The sequence below is a fragment of the Heptranchias perlo genome, unplaced genomic scaffold (assembly GCF_035084215.1).
Source record: "Heptranchias perlo isolate sHepPer1 unplaced genomic scaffold, sHepPer1.hap1 HAP1_SCAFFOLD_222, whole genome shotgun sequence".
Taxonomy (NCBI): domain Eukaryota; kingdom Metazoa; phylum Chordata; class Chondrichthyes; order Hexanchiformes; family Hexanchidae; genus Heptranchias; species Heptranchias perlo.
In genome coordinates, this window is record NW_027139236.1 from 194,097 (window position 1) to 219,759 (window position 25,663).

Consider the following 25,663-nt stretch of genomic DNA (forward strand, 5'->3'; position numbering starts at 1 on the left):
TACTGGGTGTATTCTATAGGCCACCAACTAATGGGAAGGATATAGAGGAGCAAATTTGTAGGGAAATTAGAGATGTGTAAGAGCCATTGAGTGGTGATAATGGGGGACTTCAACTATCCTAATATAGACTGGGCTAACAATAGTGTAAGGGGCAAAGAGGGAGAGGAATTTTAGAAACGTGTTCAGGAGCACTTTCTTGACCAGTACGTTTCTGGCCCAATGAGGAAGATCTGGTGAATGAGGTGGGCCAAGTGTCAGTCAGGGAACATTTAGGGAACAGCGATCATAGAATCGGAGGGACAAGGACCACTCTAAAGTAAAAATAATCAATTGGAGGAGGGCCAATTTCAGTGGGATGAGAATGGATCTGTCCCAGGTAAAGTGGAATCAAAGATTGGCAGGCAAAACTGTAATTGAACAATGGGCGGCCTTTAAAGGAGACAGTTTGGGTACAATCTAAATACATTCCCAACAGGGAGAAAGGTAGGGCAACTAAAGCCAGAGCTCCCTGAATGACGTAAGAGATAGAGAGTAAGATGAAACAGAAAAAAGGGGCATATGACAGATGTCAGATTGATAATACAAGTGAGAACTAGGCTGAATATAGAAAGTTCAGAGGGGGAGCCAAAAAGGAAATAAGAGGGGCAAAGAGAGTGTGTGAGAATAGACTGGCGGCTAACATAAAAGGGAATCCAAAAGTCATCGATAGGCTTATAAATAGTAAACGGGTAGTAAGAGGAGGGGTGGGACTGATTTAGGGACCAAAAAGGAGATCTACGCTTGGAGGCAGAGGGCATGGCTGAGGTACTAAATGATTACTTTGCATCTGTCTTTACCAAGGAAGAAGATGCTGCCAAAATCACAGTAAAAGGAGGTAGTTGAGATGCTGGATGGGCTAAAAATTGATAAAGAGGAGGTACTAGAAAGACTAGCTGTACTTAAATTAGACATCACCCGGTCCAGATGGGATGCATCCTAGGTTGCTGAGGGAAGTAAGGATGGAAATTGTGGAGGTACTGGCCATAATCTTCCAAACATCCTTAGATATGGGGGTGGTGCCAGAGGACTGAAGAACTGCAAATGTTACACCCTTGTTCAAAAAAGGGTGTAAGGATAAACCCAGCAACTACAGGCCAGTCAGTTTAACCTCGGTGGTGGGGAAACTTTTCAAAACGATAATCCGGGACAAAATTAACAGTCACTTGGACAAGTGTGGATTAAGTAAGGAAAGCCAGCACAGCTTTGTTAAAGGAAAATCATGTTTAACTAACTTGATTGAGTTTCTTGATGAGGTAACAGAGAGGGTAGATGAGGGCAATATGGCTGATGTGGTGTATATGGACTTCCAAAAGGTGATTGATAAAGTACTGCAAAACTGAAGCCCATGGAATAAGGGGGGCAGTGGCAGCCAATTTCGTATGCATGCTAAGTGACAGGCAACAGAGAGTAGTGGCGAACAGTTGTTTTTCAGACTGGAGGATGGTATACAGTGGTGTTCCCCAGGGGTTGGTAATAGGACCATTGCTTTTCTTGATATATATTAATGACTTGGACTTGGGTGTACAGGGCACAATTTCAAAATTTGCAACAAAACTTGGAAGGGTAGTGACCAGTGAGGAGGATAGTGATAGACTTCAAGAGGACATAGACAGGCTGGTGGAATGGATGGACACATAGCAGATGAAATTTAACGCAGAAAAGTGTGAAGTGATACATTTTGGTAGGAAGCATGAGGAGAGGCAATATAAACTGAAGGGTACAATTCTAAAAGGGGTGCAGCAACAGACAGATCTGGGGGTATATGTGCACAAATCATTGAAGGTGGCTGAGCAGGTTGAGAAAGCAGTTAAGAAAGCATAAGGATCATGGGCTTTATAAATAGAGGCATAGAGTACAAAAGCAAGGAGGTTATGATGAACCTTTATAAAACACTGGTTTGGCCACAACTGAAGTGTGTCCAATTCTGGGCACCGCACTTTAGGAAGGATGTGAAGGCCTTAGAGCGGGTGCAGAGGAAATTTACTAGAATGATTCCAGGGATGAGGGACTTCAGTTAAGTGGAGAGACTGGAGGAGCTGGGGTTGTTCTCCTTTAGAGCAGAGAAAGTTGAGAGGAGATTTGATAGAAGTGTTAAAAATCATGAACGGTCTAGACAGAGTAGATAGAGAGACTGTTCCCGTTGGCAGAAAGGTCAAGAACCAGAGGACATAGATTTATGGTAGAGGACATAGATTTATGGTGGTTGGCAAATGAACCAAAGGTGACAGGAGGAAAAACTTTTTTTTTTAATACAGTATGTGGTTATGATGTGGAATGTGCTGCCCGAGGGGGTGGTGGAGGCAGATTCAGTTGTGGCTTTCAAAAGGGAATTGGATAAGTACTTGAAGGGGAATAAATTTGCAGGTACCAGGAAAGGGCGGGGGAGCGGGACTAGCTGGATTGCTCTTGCAGAGAGCCAGCACCGGCTCGATGGGCCGAATGGCCTCCTTCCGTTCTGTAACCATTCTATGATTCCCACACAGTGAGATACCAATCTCAGTCGTGGGGTTTCAGTCAGGCACAAAGTGAAGGCCAAGATTTTCATAGGGATGGAAAAAAATTAAAGGGAAAGTCATCTTGTGGTTGCTCTCTTACCCCACTTAGTGACCATCTTGGGTGGCATTGAATTGGAGCAGGTTGCCTGCTGCCTGCTCAAATGGAGAGTGATGCTTGGGAAGGGAGGATAACCTAAAAGGGGTGAAAAATAATAAATTGAATGGTCATTCTCCTCACAAATATACAAAATGCAATAGTATTCCACACATATAGGAAAAAAACAATTTGGTCAAAAAACTGCGGAAATCAATCATTAATTACAAAGACATCAATCTTATTTTTCATTAAAAGATAAACGGCACCTTCATATTTCTTTCAACAATGGAAGCCTGCAGAAAGGCATTCAATACAGTTTTATTTTACACAACTTCCACAGCTGATAGAACTGGGGATGGGGTAGGGTTAAATTGCAGTCAAAACTCAGAATTTGGAAAAATTCTTAAGAAAACAACTATCCAATGACTTGTAGGTTAAACGTAATTTATATGTGGCTGCACTGGATCCAAGTTTAATTTGAGGTCTGCAGTAATCTCGCTGGGATACTAAACAGAATGAACTAAAATACTTTAGTGTCAAAGAAAAGAACAGTCGAGAGTACTCCTGCGTCGTAAGGCTTCTCATCTTTTTAGCCACCGATACATCACATGCGCACAGACTGAAGCGGGTTCACTCTCTCTCCCCCTGCTGGCTGCAAGGGAGGCTCAGCGTGGAACAGGAACTTGCACAGGGAGAGGCAGAACAGAGGACCTAAAGTGCACTCAGTAGCATTCATGCATCTTACGTGCCTTACTCAGAGAACGGACGGGTGGGAATGCATTAAAAGCCAATACGTTCCAACCCTTTCTGTAACTTAATGCAAAATTGCACAGCATAGTTCAACAGCAGTGAAATGTATAGAAACACCATCAATCGTTTCCGAGCAAACAAATCAGGGCTGAGATTGTTTCATCAGCACCTCCCAATGATCTGTTTCTTTATGCGATGCCGCTAAGAACGAGACAGTACACTTGCCTCCCGTCTAATTTCACATGTGTAACATATTCAACCTTGCCTTACTTTCAGTACAAAAAAAAAACATGGAATGCTGGAAATCTAAAATAAAAACAGAGAACTGCATGTCCTTCAGCATTCGAGAGATAGGTGGGAACCTTTACCAGAATCCGGGCAACTTTGCCTGATGAAAGGTTCCAGCAGAAACAGTAACCGTACTCTTATTTGCTAACTGACCCTGCTGTGCATTCACCGCACATTTTGCTTTTGTTTTTGATTACCAGCATTTTGACAGGAAAGTTGCCCTCCTTACTGTTTTACCAATAATCCATAAAAAGCTGACTATTGTCTGTTTTGGTGCACTGGAAACTCTTCTGCCACAAGGCAAATTAACATGTTAAAACAGACCAAGTTGCAATGAAACCTTGGTGAGCGTACACCTTTTGGAATTGCTCACTGGATGCTGAGAGCAGCACCGCCTCGGTAAGAGAGTTCAGAGAACCGAATGTTTGTAATGGCACAAGGCAACACATTGGACGAGTAAGAGGTCACGGATGACAACCATAACTTACTCGAAACTTTATTTTGTTAACTGCTGTGTGAATGGGTTAACAGGAGCCTTGGAAAATGAAGCATCACCATGCGGACAGAACTGAATTGGATTCATAAGGCTGGTCCGCGTTGTATTTTTTTTCTCTCTAGTTGTCACACGTCGTCAAACACAGCGCCACGGACAGGAGGTAAGCAAGTAACCGCCTATGATTTTAGTGAGACCAAGTGCATGGAGGGGAGGGAGAAAGAAGGGAAACATTGAACCCCAGTCCGCTATCGGACACAGTGAACAATTGTGATTACACAGAAGTATTGCCAGAAGCCTTGGGCAGGCCAAGTGACCGTCCTCCAGGGAATGATACTCATGACGAGGAGAAATCCCCATAAGAAAAATTCCATTACCCCAGGCAATGAAATGCGCCAATGTTCGAAGCCTGCATACTTCAAGCAACTTTTCCAAAAACAGAAATCCAGTAACAGTGAAACGCATGATGAGCATCTCACATGCAGATATGAAAATAAAATGTTATACGAGTATTTGTAAATCGCCTATGCAGTTACCTAAGATCAGTTGATTGAATGCAAACTTTATATAAAGGGTTGTGGGGAGGATGCACAAGCCCTTTGCAAGCTTTTTAATAAATAGATTGTATAGCTCTCTATGTTACTTGAATTAACATTATTGGAAAATGTTTATCATTTAATAGCACTGTGTGCTTGAGCACATTTTGATCCGAGACACATACATTAGATGCACAATGAATATGAGGCCAAATCTTTTGGTCAAGATTTCAAGTTTATTATTTGTATCTAAGTTGTGATACTTCATACACATGCAGAGAGCACTGCCTGAAACAAGAAGTCCCGAAGAACCATTACAGTCATTTACAAAATCATGTACTTCATGGAACAGTAATCTGTGAAAATTGAAGTCATATCTTTCTTCACTTTAAGAGTACTGAGTACAGAATATTCCATAAACCAGCTTCTTTAAAGGAGTTCTTGCAATATACAAAGCACATTACCACAATATTAATTTGTTAAGGTTCCTCAGAACAGGTATGATCCGACAAAAAGGAAAACATAAGGCCTCAAGCTCAGCAATATACATGCAACCAAATCAAGATGGACATACCAGTTTTCAGTAAGAGATTAAAGGCAAGTTTTGCACAGGATCAGTGAAGACTGAAAAAGAAAATTGGAACTGTACAATTCACTGGCATTACTGATCTTAACAAAGTCCAGGTCTCCAGCCCAAATGGATAAACACTCAACTTCAAAATAGAAAGTCATGGGTTGTGTCTTGAAGGTGCTCTAGATCACCTTCCATGAGTTGACCCAGTTAAATGGCAATCATGATTCAGATCATCCTTGCCTTGCTGGCTTGAAAAGGATAAATGTTGCAGTGAGAGGAATTAAAAACACAACACAAACCTGTTTCCCAAATTAATTTCATGTCCCTCACTATTACCATCAAAAAAGAAAAGCAGCAGTAACAGCATACATGATCTCAATATGGGAGAGAAACAGGGATTCTTACTTTCTACCATTCAGGCTGCCATACCTTCGTATGTGCCCATGTTTAAATAATGTCCTACAAAGCACAAACATGATTCTTCTTTTAAGAGACTACTTCTGATTCTAACAATTTCTAAAAAGTGATCGGATTAGCAACCAATGTACAGCTAGGGATATCAAGATGCATTTTGAGCCCAGTGTTACAGCACTAGTTTTATTATATATATTTGAAAATAATTTTCTTTAACTTACAACATTTAGACAAATACCTTTTTGGGTTATCATGCACTATCAAAATACTCCCAGTTTTTTTTTTAAAAAAACAGGCTGACAAGAATCTTTATTTGCAAGATTGCAGATTTAAAGCGGCATTATCATGGTTTTTGGAGGGAAGTGCTTCTAAACACACTCAATTCTTAAAACAGCGCTGCAGCAGATACTGTATCAGTTGTGTGGCAAACCATTTGTGGAATCATATTACTTGTTACAATGGATAAAAGCACTTTTTTTTTATTAGCAACCGGCAAAATTGGTGACACAGCACAGGTTACATTACCAGGGTGATAACATCATTCTAGAACTAGGTGGAAGGATGAAAAAATCCACCTCATATACTTGGGTGATAATACTCAAAAATGGTGGCTTAATTATGAAACAATTTTCAGGAACACTTTTTGTCCATTAGCAAATTGGTGTTTGCAGGGTTGGATTAAAAAGAGTGCTAATGCAACTGAAGGTTTTTAAACCGTAAGAGAAAAAGAAAGAGAATTATAGTTTTAATGAGACAGTTCACTCTTAAGCATAATATTCCTCTTCCTAGCAAACAAATATTCACACACTGCTTGTTGCTAGCCTGGTAGATCATGACTCAACATTATGCTCTCTTTCAGCCAACATCAAATCCAATCTAAAAAGTTTTTGCTGCCCCTTTCTCTCACCCAGCATCAATCAGACTCATCCCTACACCACCAGCGTGTTAAAGGCACTAGACCAATTCCAGTGCTGAGAATTGTACTAGTGGGAATTTCACACTCCAGCAACATACTAAATCCCTCATTAATGATATCTCATTTTACATACAATCAACCCCAAGGTCTTTTTGGACAACTCAAAAAAGTACCATATTCATAGCCCTACTGTAGTACAAGCCAGACATTGACTGCACAAACCATAATCTCGGGGGTTGGGGGGGGGGAAATGGTCTTATTTCTTGCATTTAAACCTAACAAAGACATCTCCAGTCCACAAAAAAAGGAACAATTCTTTAAGAGATTATCTGCACCATTAAGAAATGGAATGCACATGAAATCCTTCAAGGAAATATGGTTATCTAGCTGGGAGAGGAGGAATTTAACAAAAAACACAAACATCTTAGTAAATTAATCTTGGGTAAATAATTGAATGGGAGAGGTTTTTTTAACTAATGGCTCTTACACTTTAGGGCAGCTTTCAAAGTTTGACATTTTACTACAGCTAGTGAGGGAACCCTCAGCGTTCTCTACAGTCCCCTTAGTATCCAAATAAAATACAACCAAACTTCATAAAGTTCCCATTATAAACAGCCTTGATCAGCAAAGCGTTATTTTAATAAGCCAACATATCCTTTAAAACAGACAGATCAGTAGGTCACACAACACCTTCCTGGGTTACAGTGTACATTGTACATCAGTACATAACCTGTTAAAGCAATCTCCCACTTAAAAATTGAAAAAGGTTTAATTCACTTACTTGGAGAACACCTTCTTTAGGTGTGGTATTGTTGTCCACATAACATAATGCAACAGTCCAAATATGCAATGCACACTTAAATAGCAGATTAATCCCAATTCTCACCATCTGATTTAAATGATTAAACAGGTTAGTTTAACCTCTTATTATTCACTAACCCTGATCTTTCTTTTTAAACTGGCCTATCAATACTTCTGTGTGTCATCCAATGTACTGTTTACGCACCACTGTTTGAATATATGCTCAGTTGGGGAGTGGGGAGGGTAGGAGAAGAGTGGGAAGTATATACAAGAACTGAAGCAGGAAAAATAGAAAGGAAGAAAACTGTAAATGCTGGAAATCTGAAATAAAGACAGTAAATTCTGGAAATGCACAACAAGTTGGTCAGCAGCTGAAGAGATAAAAGACTGTTAACATTTAAGGTAGATTTGGTCAGAATTGAAAGATTTACACTCAAAACATTTATTTCTTTACAGGTGCTGATGCATTTTCCGCACAGTTTTTAATTAAAGAACAAACAAAAACCTATTCTATTCTTAAAAGCTGCTCTAGAAAAGTAGTGGTAAAGGAAGGGGATGAGACCTAAGTGACGTTTATATGTTAAATGCCACAGATACGGTAAACACAGAACATTTCTTCAAATTAAGCCAATCAGGTAGAACCAGAGGACATGAATTTAAATTAGTGAAAGGCAAATTTAAAACAATTATTAGGAAGCAATTCTTTATTCAGAGTGATAAATTATTGGACAAATTTGCTGGGCAGGATAGTTAAGGCAACAAAATTGGGGATTCAAAATGCAGCTGGATGCGAGAATCAGGGCATTGGAGGGATGAGTTTCGATGGGTCATATGGCCTCTTCTCGTCCTTGACTTTTCTAATGCTCTTATATGCAAGAGTTCAACGTTGATTCCACTGTCAACAGCTTGACTGCTACATTTAAGAAGGTCATTTGCCACTTGACTGTTGGATCATCTTCCTCCTCTGAAGAATTCTAGTATGAAATTTCAAAAGCTTGCAAGATCTCTAATTCAAGTGATGCAACACACAGCTTCCGCCCCCTTTGATCCTCAACTGCAGGCTTTTCTAAGGAAACTTAAAAAAAAATCTTGTAAAAATTTGAACAGCTGGATTATACAATAGAACCCAGGGACGATCAGCTCCATGTTACCAAAGGAAATAGATAACCTTAACAGGGATTAAACTACATTTAAAATAAATAGATTAGGTTTTTTTTAAAAAAGTGTTACAAAAATATTATCCAAGTTTTTTAAGCAGGTTAAAATGTAGTATTAAAAAATAGAAAAAATCTTAAATCTTTAGAACCTCTGTCTAATGCTGAATTAAATTAGGTCTGCTAATGACAACATACTATCTTATATTTTATTCTTACTTATGTTGACAGACATTTTCAAACCAATTCATTCATTGGTTGGATAAGCTGTTAGAATCTAGCAGAACCTTACTGAATCGGAGTAATTTACTATTAACATTATCAGAGCCTGTACTACCACTACAGATAATTTGGCAAAATCACAGCAGTGGTTACAGTCGCTGGATTCACCGGATAACTTTCCCATGTGGCTTCAACCAGCAAGTTGCCACTCAAGTTAACCAAACAGCTGTTTTCACAGATTTGATTTGACTCTTTCCCTCTCCCTGCCCCTCCCCCACTATCTGTAGGTTAGCTTTACTAGGATTGCAGCCTATGATAGGCACAGTACTCCACTATGTAAAAGTGAGAACACCATAATAAGGTCCACACTTATAACAATGAAATTAATAAGCCTTTGGGAATAACTGGGTGTCAGATGTTTGAGGTTAATAAGATAAACCATTTTGAAATGTTGCTAAAATTAACTCTATTTGAGTACTAGCTCTTTTTAAAAAAAATAATCAACACACTAATTTCACCACACCTGTCTAGCCTTAAAGGAAGTTGCAAGATAGAAATTCCTTTATCTTATCAGGTAACAATAGATAGGAGTCTGATAACAATGATTTTTTTTCAAAAGCTTCAAAGCAGCAAACTTTGAAGTGGTTAAAAACGTCACTGGACTTGTTCACCACTACCTCTGATTGACTCTCATGCCTCTTAATACAGGAATTTCTAGCTTGCAAAGAATAAAGTAATTCATGACGACTACATATTTAAGTTCTCCAATGTAAATGCAATGAGGACAAAAGTACTTCAAGAATGAGCAGTCCTGTCCCAAAGGCTGAACCTGGGCCTGGTTTGCTCACTGTCTTCCACCAATATTTGGACGCTTGGGGGGTGACTCTCCAGCTTTCAGAAATAAGTTTCAGCAGAGAAAAAAAAAGTTTTCTAACAAGTAAACAAAATCTAAGGTCAAAAAGTGAAAGAGGAGATCTGGTTGAAAAACAAATTCACAAGTCCATCTTTGGCATTGTCACAATTGACATCTGCACAGTGATCCACACATTTAAAAAAACAAATGCGGGCTGTGTCAGACAATGCTGTTTGTGCCTCTGAGCCCGACTCCACGTGCAAACTGTTCAAGAAGTCCGCCGATGGCTGACGGGCTGGATGACACAGATTTGAGGCCCACGGTTGCACTGTACGCAGACAAGAATATGGCTCGAACTTCCTCCAGCTTGGCCCTGCGTTCTGGGATGAGCGGATACCTGCAAGAAGACAAGCTGGTTAATTCTATTGTCAACTTGAGATTCCATTGAGACTGATATTACTCAATCAGATTTTTAAACACCAAATGCCTCATTGTTCCCTTTCATCTGCGTTAAAAATAAGCCTGGAAATATTTTACCCTTGGACTTATTTTTTAAAAATAGCCTTCTACTGATACATATAGGCCAACTGCCATTGTGTTAAACTGAAGCATGTCCTCAAGAAAATAAATCAGCATCTTCACTGAGATTGGAGGCTGCTAGAACCAGATATGTTGGCTGGCAGCTGTTAGAACACATTAGATTGGTTGGGGGCAAGAATGGAACCAGCATAAAAGGAAATGTTGATAGGGTTAGATGAAGAGGGGTGGGAGGAGGCTGGTGTGGAGTGTAAATGCTGGCATAGACCAGTTGGGCCGAATGGCCCATTTCTGTGCTGTAGACTCTATGTGATTAGACTTTACTTCCTCCCATTGTTTGTTATGCACAAACTTGAAGCAGAAAAAATTTAAATGAGCTGGTGTTTTTTTTTTTAAAAAGAGTTTGTTTGTCCCCAAAGAAGTTATGTATTAAAAAAAGGTGTTTATAAAAACTGTTGTCTTATTTGAAGGTTTATTTTCTCCAAGACTTGTTGCAATTTTTAAAAAAAGATTAAAAATGGATTTATTTGATTAATTGGCTTTATTTGAGTATTCCCTTCCCTGCATCGGCAGAACCACTAGAGGTGGAGTTAGAGTGATGATGAGTATTATTTAACTTAAAAAAAATTAAACATTTACACTCAATTACCATAGGCACCAAAATGAACTAGATCAGGTGTCAAAAAAAAATGACATTTTGGGGGGCGGGGAAAATAAATCTAATGATATTTGCACTATCACCCCTTTTAGTACATAGATCCCCCTTCAGTAACTTCTAAATCCAACGCTGCTGCAAAATGCACTTATTTTACTGCAATTAAAGTATTCACAGTCTTGAGGATATATCTGCAGCTTGCGTTATGACAAACCTGTGTTGCACTGAACTTTCAGTCTGACTCCATGTCATAATGCCTATATTCAGGGCATGTTTTTTGAGCTGTAAGCTTCACTGGGGCCGTGTCAGCTTTGTTGTAGCTTTTTCTCAGCTTTTCCTAGTATGGCATGTACGCTAGTGCAACTTCTCACATCAAGCAATGTTACAGCCTGAATGTAAGTGCAAATTTAGTGCCATGTCTAGACCCGTGGCTCTCAGAAGTTAGGTGGAAAATGCTTAAACTAATTTTACACAGAATGCTTATAGCCTGTAAAGAGATAACTCCTATTCATCAATCTGACATAGATTGAAATTAGAAGTGAAAAGACAGCTGCACAACCCAGCTTTCTGCATTTTGTATTTAAAAAGTTGCCACTTTCATTGTTCTGTCCTCTCCCCTGTTAAGCCTTCCATCTCTTTTCAAATTCCTCACTTCTGCAGACAGCCTCCATCTCCTGGATGCCCAGCTGACCTCAGAAACTTGCCCAGTGGAGGTCACTGGCAGGAATTCTCCTCCTACCTACTGTAGTGCAATGTATAGGTACACCAATCCAGTGCGCCACATGGCTGCCAATCTCGATTTTGAGTTTACATGTTTCACCTTTGAACTGGAAATTCTGTTAAATGAGAATGAATGGCACAGGATTCGGTTCACTGGAATTCTATTCAATGAAATATAGTCCAAGTCATTGGAATTTCCCTCCTCTTAGATTAGATACATTTACCAGCTGTATTTTAGAAACGTATCCCCTTACAATGTAAATGATTCATAAACACCAAAAATATTTATTCAGACTTGATTATTTAAAGTAATTTTGTCTTAGATGTTCAAGTAGCCTTAAGTACGCTTAACACAAACTAAAACCGCCATCCTGTCCAGTTAGCAAACTTTTCATTAAAAAATAAAAACAAAAAACCTTTCCACGTAGCCATCAAAACCATTCATACCAGTCATATTATTAACCCCATCTCTCTCAGGGTTCTGTGAAATTGAAAATCTTATTTGGACAGGAGTATTGAGGGCATATTGTGCCATTATGTGATCAGTTTCCATAAAGGACCCTTTCTTTCATCAACAAGATTCTCAAGGGATTCATTGGCAGTGTCAGCAGTGGTTCACTGCCTGAAAGCTGATGGATATAGGAATTATTTCTGTTCTTACTGCAACTCGCCTTTATTTTCAGGTTTCAATTCTGACAGCTATTTAAGCATAATTGATTTATTGACTGCAAGAGCTCGCACCCATTTGTTTTCTCACCACGACACAGATCAGCACAAAAATCCTCCTTGCAGCCAAGCTCATTTCCACCGTCATACTTTGGCTTTGTTTTTCTTCTTTCTTCCTTCCACTCCCACAATTGTGCCTACTGCACATGTGAGAGCCTCATGCATTTGAAATCAGGTATAAATGCCTGAAATGCAATGGAGACCCCGCCAAAAAACAAAACAAATGTAGAACAACAATTGAATGTTCACTTCTGATATCACATTTGGTAACATTACTTTCAGTTCCCTATAGTTTGTAAATTTATTTTCTTCTACTTCTGTAGGTCTCCCCAAAATAACTTGACTTCTTCCAGGTTCTCGGCAACAGTGTTGTAAACCAGTTTCTTTGAGGAATGCAAGAGATATGCTATTTGGGCTGGTTACAAATATTTCTTCCTTCTGGAGAAGATCCAGGCCCCTACTGAGCTCCAGCTGAGAATGGAAACTCACCACGTAAAGAATTGAGCAGGTAATGGACAGGGAGGAGGAGATGAGAGGGACAGACGGGCAGACAGACAGAGGGAGACACCTGTAACAGGATAAAATAATTTTGACGCAAAAGTTGCATAACCTCAGCAACACTCACAGTCTCCCATTGGCTCCATCATCTTGAATGTTGAAGGGGAGGGGTGAGTCATTGGTAACTACAGCCTGGTCATGAATACTGCCACAGCCAGACACGATCTGCCAGCTGCCATAATCCGTGGAAGAGGATGAAGAATGAGAATACTCTGTGGAGCTGCACAGGAAGACAGTGAAATACAAAATAAGCACAACTGGCCCTTTGGACTGAGCTAGAGTTTTTAAAAAAAATCTCTTTAAATGGTTAACCCACATATTCCATAGTTATGAAAGGACTTCCGAATTGGTTTCTTCTCCACTGAGGCCAGTATCTTCTCCGTGTCAAAGGGACATTAAGCCATTAAGTACAGCAATACCTGATTGCTTCTATAGGTTAAAAGCTTCTGTTAGAAGCTATAAAAAATTATGTTGCAACGAACATTGTGCCTAAAGCACGTGATATATACTCAATGAAAATTAATTATATTTCAGATGTCACTGTAGATCCAATTCTAGTAGACGCTAATGTAATGAACAAAATTTGCAATGCCAAGGCTGCAACTCCTCCTAATGTTGACAGCAATTTGATTCTGCTAGGCCAATATGGAATCAAAATCAGTGGTGTAGAAATCTTGAAATCCTCTTCAAAAGATCTTAAAAGGGTGGCGACAAGGGCAGAGGGAGTGTTTTGTATTCCATCCACCTAATTCAATTTTGTTTTAAAAAAAGGTCTCCTACCCAATAGAAGATATTTAAATTTGGTATGGTTTCCATAGCTGTGCAAAGACATGCACATATGCTGGATGCCAGATGGCTAGTAGATGTTTTCTGCTGCAACACCTCCCAGTCAGCATACAGGACTAGAAACAAGGCAGATCTCGGTTGCTCCTTATGGTGCAGTTCCTGGGCTGGTCCTGTAGTAAGGTGGCTCCCTGGTGAGAGTGGAAACTTAAAATTGTGGGAAGAGGCAGAGCTGGGACATAAACGTTTGGATGTCACGTTATCTCCTTGTTGGGGAGGGGTGATAGAGAAGAGTATTTTAAGAGAAAGTACGTCCCACTGTGCACACAATTACCTTTACATTAACTTAGAATTAGTTTAACTGCAAATTGGAATAGAGTTAGAGGAAATAGTAAATCTTAAAACAAAATATAGGGTCATATCAACAATGAGTTTAGAAAGAGAATGAGGTGGAGTTAGAGCACAGTAGGTCATTAAAGAATTAAAGGAATTGAGGAAGCCAAGAGAAACAACAAAGGTTTACTATGGAGGGAGAAATGTGTCAGTAATACTTCCAGAGCTACCACGTGGTTTTCCTTTTCAGATTTTCAAAACAGGTCAGTAACTCACCCCTGGTGAATGTAATTTTTCAACACTGCTACACTACAGAAGCCATGCTGAGGGCTTTACGCATGCCAGCCCTCTGTCCAGAAAGTAGAAATGCCAACTTTAGCACAATAACCGTACAAAATGTGCAAAATACATTGTTTAGCCAAACTGCCAAATAAAAGGTTAATCTGGAATGGTGTGCTACCACAATCATGCTGGAGCTTCAACGTGCTGTGCCATTGGGCGGTAGAACACAGGGGCAGCCCCCAGCTGTCTACATAGTACCTTTCTACATTTGCCAACATAACAGTGATTGCATTTCAGAAAATAATCCATTGGTGTAAAGCTCTTTGGGACATCATGAGGACGTGATAAGGCACTACATAATTGAAAGTTCTTTCTTTCTAAATTTGAGACTTGCCATTGTCTGCAGGCATTGAGGGAATGCCAGGTACTTTCCCCATGGGGTTGTGGGGAAAAGAGAACAGAATAAACAATGACTGGGAGGATGTTACAAGGTTAGAACACTAGGGGTTTGGATAAACAGTGGATAACTTACATTATCATTCAAGCCCTGACCACATCTTATAGCCTTGGACATAATTTACTTGTTGTTATTGCACAGATTTAAAGTTAACCCTTTCAGGCATTTACCATTCTAATCTAGATATTCCATTATTGCTGCAATTATTGCCAATTTTATCTGTGCTGTTCTACATCAAGCAACAAGGGGAGCTTTTTTTCCCCATTAAGATGCAATAACAGTTTGTTAGCTATTGCAAAGTAACAGTGTATTTGAACCCACGTACTGTGGCATGCCCTTAAGCAGCCGTTACCCTATATATCCTCAGTAGAGAGAGGATGAAAGCACACTAACCTCCTTTCAGGAACAGCCAAGGGACTACTACTCCCTGTTCTCAGGAAGTTATTTTCTGATTGGCAGAACGATGGCCTAGCTTCAGAGATACTAGGTTGCAAGAACCGGTCTTCTGGTTGGTTAGGCAAGTGTGGTTTATTCCACACAACATTCTGTGGGGACGACGTTCGGCCTCTTCTCCTGGAAATCAATGGAAGCAGATAAAATTATAGAAGAATGGAAATGCTTTTTTACAAATCCAGAATCCCAGATGCTGATGACATTAGAGTGATGGCACATTGTCTGATGAATGCATTTTTGCGTCAATGCTCCAAGCAGTGTGTGCGGGCAGTCTTGTACTTAAAAGAATATAGTCCAGCTTTAAATGAATATTTATTAAAAAAAATACCCAATCACTTTCACATCTCAGAGGATGCTGGGAACCAAGACCAAGAAAAGTAGCAACACATTTTTGCAGCCAATTTTGGCAATGGCACAAAGATTATGTCCCTAATGAGCAAGCAAGCTAATGCACAGCAAAGTTTTTGAAAAAAACAGGAATTTCTTAAGATCCAGAATGAGGTGGAGGGCTTTTTCCCTGACAAAAAGGCCCACTGTGGGCCCTTATTCTTGAGTTCCATCGTGGAACAGGAGGCAGCCATTTGGCCCACCGTGCCTGTACCAGCTCTTTGAAAGAGCTATCCAATTAGTCCCACTCCCCTGCTCTTTCCTCATAGCCCTGTAACTTTTTTCCCTTCAAGTACTTGTCCAATTCCCTTTTGAAAATTACTACTGAATCTGCTTCCAACACCCTTTCAGGCGTTGCATTCCAGATTATAACAACTTGATGCGTAAAAAAATGTTTCCTCATGTCGCTTCTGGTTCGTTTGCCAATCATCTTAAATCTGTGTCCTCTGGTTACCGACCCTTCTGCCACTGGAAACAGTTTCTCCTTGTTTATTCTATCAAAACCGTTCATGATTTTGAACACCTCTATCAAATCTCCTCTTGGCCTTCTCTGCTCGAAGGAGAACAGCTCAGCTTCTCCACATAACTGAAGTCCCTCATCCCTGGTACCATTCTAGTAAATCTCTTCTGCACCCTCTCTAAGGCCTTGACATCCTTCCTAAAGTGTGGTGCCCAGAATTGAACATAATACTCCAGCTGAGGTCTAAACAGTGTTTTATAAAGGTTTAGCATAACTTCCTAGCTTTTGTGCTCTATGCCTTTATTAATAATGCCACAGATCCCATATGCTTTTTAAGCACTCTTCTCAATTTGTCTTGCCACTTTCAAAGATTTGTGTACATACACACCCAGGTCTCTCTGTCCCTGCACTCTTTTTAAAATTGTACCATTTAGTTTATATTGCCTCTCCTCATTCTTCCTACCAAAATGTGTCACTTCACACTTCTCTGTGTTAAATTTCATCTGCCATGTGTCTGACTATTACCTCCTGATGTCTGTTATTAGCCTCCACATTGTTTACTACATTTCCAAGTTTCATGTCACCTGCAAACTTTGAAATTATACCCTCCATACCCATGTCCAGGTTATCAATATATCACAAAAAGAGCAGTGGTCCTAATACTGACTTTTGGGGAACACAGTAGTATACTTCCCTCTAGTCTGAAAAACAACCGTTCACCACTATTCTCTTTCTGTCCCTTAGCCAATTTTGTATCCACGCTGCCATTGTCCCTTTAATCCCATGGGCTTTAATTTTGCTAACAAGTCTATTGTGTGGTACTTTATCAAATGCCTTTTGAAAGATCATATACACAACATCAACCGCACTACCCTCATCAACCCGCTCTGTTACTTCAACAACGAACTCAATCAAGTTAGTCAAACACCATTTTCCTTCAACATACCCATGCTGACTTTCATTTATTTTCCAAGTGCCAATTTTGTCCTGGATTATTATCTCTGAACATTTCCCCACCACCGATGTTAGGCTGACTGGCCTGTAATTGCTGGGTTTATCCCTCTCCCCCTTTTGTACAGGGGTGTATAACATTTTCAATCCTCCAGTCCAGTGGCGCTACTCCCATATCTAAGGAGGATTGGAAGATTGTGGCCAGAGCCGTAACAATTTCTTCCCTTACTTCCCTTAGTAACCTAGGATGCATCCCATCTGAACCGGATGACTTTTCTACTTTGAGTACTGCCAACCTTTTAAGTTCCTTCTCTAACTATTTTTAGACCTCTCCAATATCGCTACTACCTCCTCCTTTATTGCTACATCGGCAGCATCCTCTTCTCTAGTGAAGACCAATGCGAAGAATTCATTTATTACCTCAGCCTCCACAAGAAGTGCTATATAAAATTATTTTTTTCCTTCCTTGAGCACTTGGCTGCAAACCGATGCAGATCATTTGACTTCATTTACCACCGTCTAAAAAGTTATTGAAGTTGGGAGTCCATACTACAAGAAGTTCAAGCAGCAGGGCTTCATAAAGAGTCTTGCTAATGGCACCACTACAGTGGATGCAACCATCAACCCAAAATCCTACAAGACCTGCTCCGCTGACACTTCCTTCAAAGAGATAAAAGCTTCTCTTTGCGGTGTTTAAAAACGGTCTAGTGAGGCTATCTCTAATAAAGTTTGGAAATGGGTCAGGCAGTTATACAGGTGACTCCCAACATGCCTGTCTCAACCACTAGCCTTGTTAGGTGTTCGTGGCACATCCCATATGCTTCGACCCACTTGGATGTGGGTGACTGTGAAACTATAGGTGGCCCAGACAATCGAACTCTCCCTATTGTGGGATGCTACTTGGCAGTGAAGGTTCTTACTCAGGAGGCGGTGAAAGCTTTCTGAATGCTACTTTCCAGAAGGAGAATCCATTCATTTGTGCAGACATGTGAGGTAATCACATCTTAATACTGAAAATAACATCATTTTTGAAAGAAGCAAACTTTCCAGCACTGGGGCATCAAAGACCAAAGGGGAAATAAAAGCAAGAAAATATGACTGAAAAAGTATCTGAAAAAAAATAGAATAAAATGGGGGGAAAAGAAATGAACATACAAAGAAAAATGAGAGTTGAGGAAAAAGACATCAGTAAATGAGTAAAATCAGGATAGCTAGAAAGGAGAGAGAGACATGACTACGTTAAAATTGTAATTGATTTATCCACCCCAACACTGATGCTGTCTAAAGAAAAATGGATGGTCTAATGACAGCACTGTGACTAACTGTATATAAATGTAAACAAAAAGATAGAAGATGATCATGAAATATGTTTTCAGCTGCAAGACATGATCCTAGTAGTGGCAACATCATGGATCTGGGACTTGCAGAGTTAAATGTATAGTGAGTATGTAGACATTGTGCTGCAGTTACAGTTAAACATGATAGATTTGATATGCACATTTTTGCTTTTTGTTCTGCTGTGAATTTTTAAAAAAAAGGAATATTGAAAGCTAGTCTCATATCACCAGCCTTTTAAAAAAAGTCAATTAAAATATTTCCTTGCTATTTTGAAATTGTTTTTTTGTTTACACAGTGAATCCTAATGGTACAACTGCAGGAAAAGACTACGAAAGGGTACGAACCTGAGAGCGTCAGGAAACTGAATTAACCCCTTATGAGCCATGGATACGTTTTCTCATCTTTTTCATGCAATGCGAGCCCAATTAAAGTTGCCCCCAACTTTGGCCCTCCATTTGCCACAACACCACTGATTTTCTCAACTCCTTCACCTCTACCTTCAATACCTTCGTCTCCAGCAAAACATTCACCGTCTCCCATTCTGGTTGTTTCTGCAGTACAGCCCCCATCCTCACGCTCTCAAATCTGAGACACGCAAACTTGAGCATACCTGGCATACAACTGGCTTACCCATCCATTGCTCTTCTCTGCCAAACTGTCTACTACTCTAGGATTATCCCAAAGGGCACAGATAACCCCAGACTCCTTTTCTCTACTACCAGTTGCTTCTCTTAAACCCTCTCCCCTTCATCCTCCAGTCTAATAAGCGTGAGGAGCTCATAAAATTTCTTTGTCACCAAACTCAAGACCATCTGTTCAGATGCCTCTGCTCTTTCCCCCCTTTTCCATGTCTCCTAAACCAATTTTGATAAGGTCCCACACAAGAGGTTAGTGTGCAAAATTAAAGCACATGGGATTGGGGGGAAATATACTGGCATGGATTGAGAATTGGTTGACAGACAGGAAACAGAGAGTAGGAATAAACGGGTCTTTTTCTGGGTGGCAGGCAGTGACTAGTGGGGTACCGCAGGGATCAGTGCTTGGGCCCCAGCTATTCACAATATATATCAATGATTTGGATGAGGGAACTGAATGTAACATTTCCAAGTTTGCAGACGACACAAAGCTGGGGTGGAATGTGAGCTGTGAGGAGGATGTAAAGAGGCTCCAATGTGATTTAGACATGTTGGGTGAGTGGGCAAGAACATGGCAGATGCAGTATAATGTGGATAAATGTGAGGTTATCCACTTTGGTTGTAAAAGCAAAGACAGATTATCTGATTGGGAAAAGGGGAGGTGCAACGAGACCTGGGTGTCCTTGTACACCAGTCGCTGAAAGCGAGCATTCAGGTGCAGCAAGCAGTTAGGAAGGCGAATGGTATGTTGGCGTTCATTGCAAGAGGATTTGAGTACAGGAACAGGGATGTCTTACTGCAGTTGTACAGAGCCTTGGTGAGACCACATCTGGAGTATTGTGTGCAGTTTTGGTCTCCTTATCTGAGGAAGGATGTCCTTGCCATGGAGGGAGTGCATCAAAGGTTTACCAGACTGATTCCTGGGATGGCAGGACTGACGTATGAGGAGAGATTGGGTCGACTAGGCCTATTTTCACTAGAGTTTAGAAGAATGAGAGGTGATCTCATTGAAACATAAAATTCTAACAGGACTAGACAGACCAGATGCAGGGAGGATGTTCCCGACGGCTGGGGAGCCCAGAACCAGAGGTCACAGTCTTAGGATACGGGGTATGCCATTTACAACCAAGATGAGGAGAAATTTCTTCACTCAGAGGGTGGTGAACCTGTGGAATTCTCTACCACAGAAGGCAGTGGAGGCCAAGTCATTAGATGTATTCAAGAAGGAGATAGATATATTTCTTAATGCTAAAGGGATCAAAGGATATGGGGAAAAAGCAGGAACAGGGTACTGAGTTAGACGATCGGCCATGATCGTTTTGAATGGCGAAGCAGGCCCGAAGGGCCGAATGGCCTACTTTTGCTCCTATTTTCTATGTTTCTATCTCCCTCCCACTGTAGCCTTGAATCCTCATCTCTCTCGTTTCTACCTTATCACCCCCTCCTTAAGCTGATCTCATCTATGAGACCTACCTCTTACTCCCTCGACCCCATTTCTATACTAAACTCCTGACCACCCAACTTCCATTCCTGATCCTCATGCTGGTCGACATTGTAAATGGTTCCCTCTCATCAGGCACTCTCCCCTCGCTTTCAATAGTGCCGATATCATCCCGATCCTAAAAAAAATCTCACCGTGTTATCACGTACTACTGCTCCATCGCCAATCTTTCTTTCCGCTCCAAGGTCTTTGAATGGGTGTTGTCTGCCTCTACTCATTGTGCGATGAATTTCCTCATCAACGTTCCAAATTTACCTTTTGAACCTGTGTCCCCTTGTCCTACTCTTGCAATTTAATTAAAGTAATATTCCGGAGTTACCTTATCCATGTCCTAACCATCTTGTACATTGCTGTAAGATTGCCTCTAAGATACCTCCCTTGTAGCCAGAAAAGCCCAAGTTTCTCTAGTCATTCCTTAGAACTCAGACCTCTAACACTAAGGATCAGCCTCATGACTCTTCCCTGCACTGTCTCCAGCACTTGAGTGTCTCCCTTATGTCTTGAGAAATGGATGCAGTACTTAAGGTATAGTCTGACCAGAGGACTGTGCACTTTGATCACTACTTCCTTTGACTTAGATGCAACTGTTCTGGCTATGTGGTTCAACATTCTATTCTATTGGCTTTGTTGAATGCTGCTTTACACTGGTTGGGCACGTTTAGGAACTTAGGAACAGGAGTAGGCCATTCAGACCCTCGCACCTGTTCAATCACTTAAATCGTGGCTCAACTACATTTACCCACCTTTGTTCCAGATCCCTTGATATCCCTTACTCAACAAAAATCTATCAATCTCAGTCTTGAAAATTTCAACTGACCCAGCATCTACAGCCTTCTTGGGAAGCAAATTCCAGATTTCCTATTCCCTTTGAGCAGAAAATTACTTCCTGATTTCACTGTTAAATGGCCTAGCTCTAATTTTAAGATGATGACCCCTTGTTCTGGATTCCCCCACCAGAGGAAATAGTTTCTCAGTATTTTCCCAATCAAATCCCTTTATCATTTTAAACACCTCTCAACCTTCTAAACTCAAGGGAACACAAACCACGTTTATGCAACCTGTCCTCATAATTTAACCCTTTAAGCCCTGGTATCATTCTGGTGAATTTGTGCTGTATCCCCTCCAAGGCCAATACATCTTCCCTGAGGTTCGGTGCCCAAAACCGAAAGCAATACGCCAGATGGGGTCTGACCAAGTCTCTATACAACTTGAGCATCACTTCCTGACTTTTGAATTCCAACCCCCTGGAGATAAAGGCCAACATCCTATTAGCCTTTTTGACTACTTTTTGTACCTATGCACTAGCTTTTAGTGATCTGTGTACATGTTTGCTCCTCCACAATGCCTAGTCTCTCACCATTAAGAAAATATTTTGATTTGTCTAATTCAATGGCGGAGCAGGCTCGAGGGGCTGAATAACCTGCTCCCTCTCAAACCCAATATAAAATCCAATCATATTATGATCACTATTTGCAAGATGCTCCCTTATAGTCAGATTGTTAACTAATTCTGGTTCATTACTCATCACTAAATCCAGTTTGGCCTGTTCCCTTGTCGGTTCTAAAACATATTGTTCTTGAAAGCTGTCCCAAATATATTCTAGAAATTAATTCCCTTTACTACTTGAGCTGTACTGCTTCTCCCAGTCTATGTGAAAATTAAAATTTCCCATTATAACCACAATGTTTTTGCTACATGATTCCCTGATCTCCATATTTATACATTCTCCCCCCCCCCACATTACTATCAGGAGGTCTGTAGACAACTCCTACCAGAGTCTTGCATCTTTTGCTGTTCCTTAATTCTACCCATAGGTTTCCACTGTCCAATCACCTTTACTGAAATCCCTTCTTTCTACTGCAGTAATTGCATCTTATATCAGTATTGCTACCTCCTCATCTTTCCCAATTTCCTTGTCCTTTCTAAAAATCCAAAGCCTGGAATATTTAGCTCCAAATCATGCTCAAGTTGTAGCTGGGTCTCTGTAATGGCTACTACATCAAAATGTTATGCTGAATTTATGCTTCTAACTCACTTGTTTTATTTCTTATGCTACGTGCATTTGTATACAGAACTTTTACCTGGGTAACTGTCCCCACACTGCCCCCATATGTCCTGCTGGTCCTTTTCTCATGCTTTTTGATTTATAGTGTGGATTTTCCCCTCCTTCCCCCCCCCCCCCCTCCACCGACCCTCAACGAATACTAGTTTAAATCTTTCCACATTGCTCTATTCGCCCTTTATGCAAGGACATGGGTGCCTCTCTGGTTTAGGTGATGGCCAACCCTTCTATACAGCCATTCCTGGCCCCAAAAGTGGTCCCAGTGTCCCAGGAATCTGAAACCCTCCCTTTTACACCAACTTTCCAGCCAGGTGGTGACAATCCTAATCTTTCTGTCCCTATCTGGTCCCGCGCGTGGCACTGGGAGTAATCCAGAGATTACCACCCTGGAGGTTCGGTTTAGTTGTTAAGTCTACTAGAACTTCCAAGTCTCTTTCAGCTTCATCTATAGCTATTTCAACACTATATAGGAAGTACGTGTTGCTCACATATTTGTGAGACACCAAAAAGTTAAAAGTGGTGATCAGGATAGTGGCAATCCTGCCAATATTCATTAGCAGAGATTGTCTACATCTACGCACAGGTCCTAGTTGGAGGTATAATGTTTTTATACATTCAAAAACAATTCATTATACGATGGCTATTGGATTTATCACTAGTATTTGACAGTAAAGACAATTTAAAAATGCCAGGTCCTGACATAAACAATGGCACCCATGTGTACAGCATCAAATATGTAGGAAAAGTCCACTGCACAAGTTACAATGTCCTTCTTGGGAAAGAAGGACCAACCGTTTTACGCACCTTTACTAAATAAAACTGGACAAAAAAATTAAAACATTACAGCAACATATTGCTGAATATCATGAATTTGAGCAAAATACTCAATTTTCAAAAAAATTTCAATGAAGCTTAGAATATTTTACTGAAGAAAATATGAACTGCTGTAACATGAGGCAATTGCAGTTCTGCAGACAATTCAGTACAAGGTTTTGCTTAATAGAATGTAATTTTAAAGCAGTCACTTAAATGTCAAGGCAAAAACTTCCTGAAAGCAATGTTTTGGAACCAAAAAGAAGCAAAATGTATTCTATTTAGTCACAGGAAAAAGAATACAAGTGCTCTCTCACCATTTTAAAAGCCTTCAATTGCCATCAAAAGTGGAGGCAACTTCAGTCTACAATGTTCACTTGGTCTACAGCGATCTTTGCCCTGTACAACAACTTCAGTCCTCGTCATTATGGTAATAAATCAGTACTTTCAACACTATGAATTCTTTCAAAGAGCATTGTCTTTTAAAAAAAATTATTTGTTCATGGGATGTGGGCGTCGCTGGCAAGGCCAGCATTTATTGCCCATCCCTAATTGCCCTTGAGAAGGTGGTGGTGAGCCGCCTCCTTGAACCGCTGCAGTCCGTGTGGTGAAGGTTCTCCCACAGTGCTGTTAGGTAGAGAGTTCCAGGATTTTGACCCAGCGACGATGAAGGAACGGCAATATATTTCTAAGTTGGGATGGTGTGTGACTTGGAGGGGAACGTGCAGGTGGTGTTGTTCCCATGTGCCTGCTGCTCTTGTCCTTCTAGGTGGTAGAGGTCACGGGTTTGGGAGGTGCCGTCGAAGAAGCCTTGGCGAATTGCTGCAGTGCATCCTGTAGATGGTACACACTGCAGCCACGGTGTGTCGATGCTGAAGGGAGTGAATGTTTAGGGTGGTGGATGTGGTACTAATCAAGCGGGCTGCTTTATCCTGGATAGCGTCGAGCTTCTCGAGTGTTGTTGGAGCTGCACTCGTCCAGACAAGTGGAGAGTATTGCATCACACTTCTGACTTGTGCCTTGTAGATGGTGGAAAGGCTTTGGGGAGTCAGGAGGTGAGTCACTCGCCACAGAATACCCAGCCTCTGACCTGCTCTTGTAGCCACTCTATTTATTGAAAAATGTTTGGCAAACGTTTTCAGAGGTGCATGAAAATGTGGTAGCATACTTCACATCTTCTGCAAAAAAATACATTTCTTAGAGATACATTTTTAAAAAATCAACACTGCCTCAATAAAGTGAAGCAGACTTTGCGTCTACTGCATCATGAACTTCCCCACTAGTCAAATAGAGTAACCCCAAAACAAATTTCAAAGCTGATTATTACAGGAGAACAGCCTGTCTGAAAACTCAGGGCAATGCAGGTCTCTTGCCAGGGGAAACAATTCCTCCCTACTTTCTCTATCAAAACTCCTCATTATTTTGAATACCTCTATTAGGTCCCCCCATAACCTTCTCTACTCTAATGAGAACAATCCCAGCTTCTCCAATCTCTCCACATAACTGAAGTCCCTCATCCCTGGTATCATCCTGATAAAGTTCATCTGTACCCTCTCCAAGGCCTTGACATCCTTCCTAAAGTGTGGTGCCCAGAATTGTACACAATACTCCAGCTGAGACCTAACTAGTGATTTGTAAAGGTTTAGCATGACTTCCTTGTTTTTGTATTTAATGTCCCTATTTACAAATCCCATACGCTTTCTTAACCGCCTTATCAACTTGCCCTGCCACCTTCAAAGATTTGTGAATATGCACCCCCAGGTCCCTCTTTTGCAACCCCTTCAAAATGGTACCATTTAGATTATACTGCCTCTTCATGTTGTTCCTTCCAAAGTACATCATTTCACATTTATCTGCATTAAATTGCATCTGCCATGTGTTTGCCCATTTCACCAGTCTGTCTATGTCCTCCTGAAATATGCTACTATTCTCCTCAATACTTTTTATGTTGCCAAGTTTTGTATCATCCGCAAACTTCAATATTGTATTCCCTATACCCAAGTCCAGGCCATATAAGAAAAGCAATGGTCCCAATACCGATCCCTGGGGGACCCCACTGCATACTTCTCTCCAGTCAGAAAAACATCCTTCACCACTACTTTCAGCCTCTTATCCCGTAGCCAATTATCTACCCAAGTTACCAATGTCCCTTTAATCCTGCGTGCTTCTATTTTCCGAATAAGTCTTATGTGGTACTTTATCAAATGCCTTTTGAAAGTCCATCTACTGCACTAACTTCATCAACCCTCTCTGATACTTCAAAGAACTCAATCAGGTTAGTCAGGCACGATTTGCCTTTAACAAATCCGTGCTGACTATCCCTTATTAACCCGTGCTTCTCCAAGTGAGAATTAATTTTGGCCCTGACAATGGTCTCTAG

General features: G+C 40.7%; 1 protein-coding gene across 3 annotated transcripts in view; it reads right to left on the reverse strand.

Annotated features, from left to right (window-relative positions):
- Positions 1-4,914: 4,914 nt before the first annotated feature.
- Positions 4,915-25,663, reverse strand: part of LOC137310121 (myotubularin-related protein 14-like) — a 74,481-nt gene continuing 53,732 nt past the window's right edge. For 2 of the 3 annotated variants that reach the window (XM_067978092.1, XM_067978091.1), the window contains exons 17-19: positions 15,077-15,256; positions 12,896-13,048; positions 4,915-10,029 (exon numbers count right to left, since the gene is read on the reverse strand). In XM_067978092.1, the coding sequence (XP_067834193.1) occupies positions 9,852-10,029; positions 12,896-13,048; positions 15,077-15,256 (511 nt within the window). In that variant the 3' untranslated portion in view covers positions 4,915-9,851. The remainder of the gene's footprint in view (positions 10,030-12,895; positions 13,049-15,076; positions 15,257-25,663) is intronic. The other variant, XM_067978093.1, reaches the window with a different exon arrangement.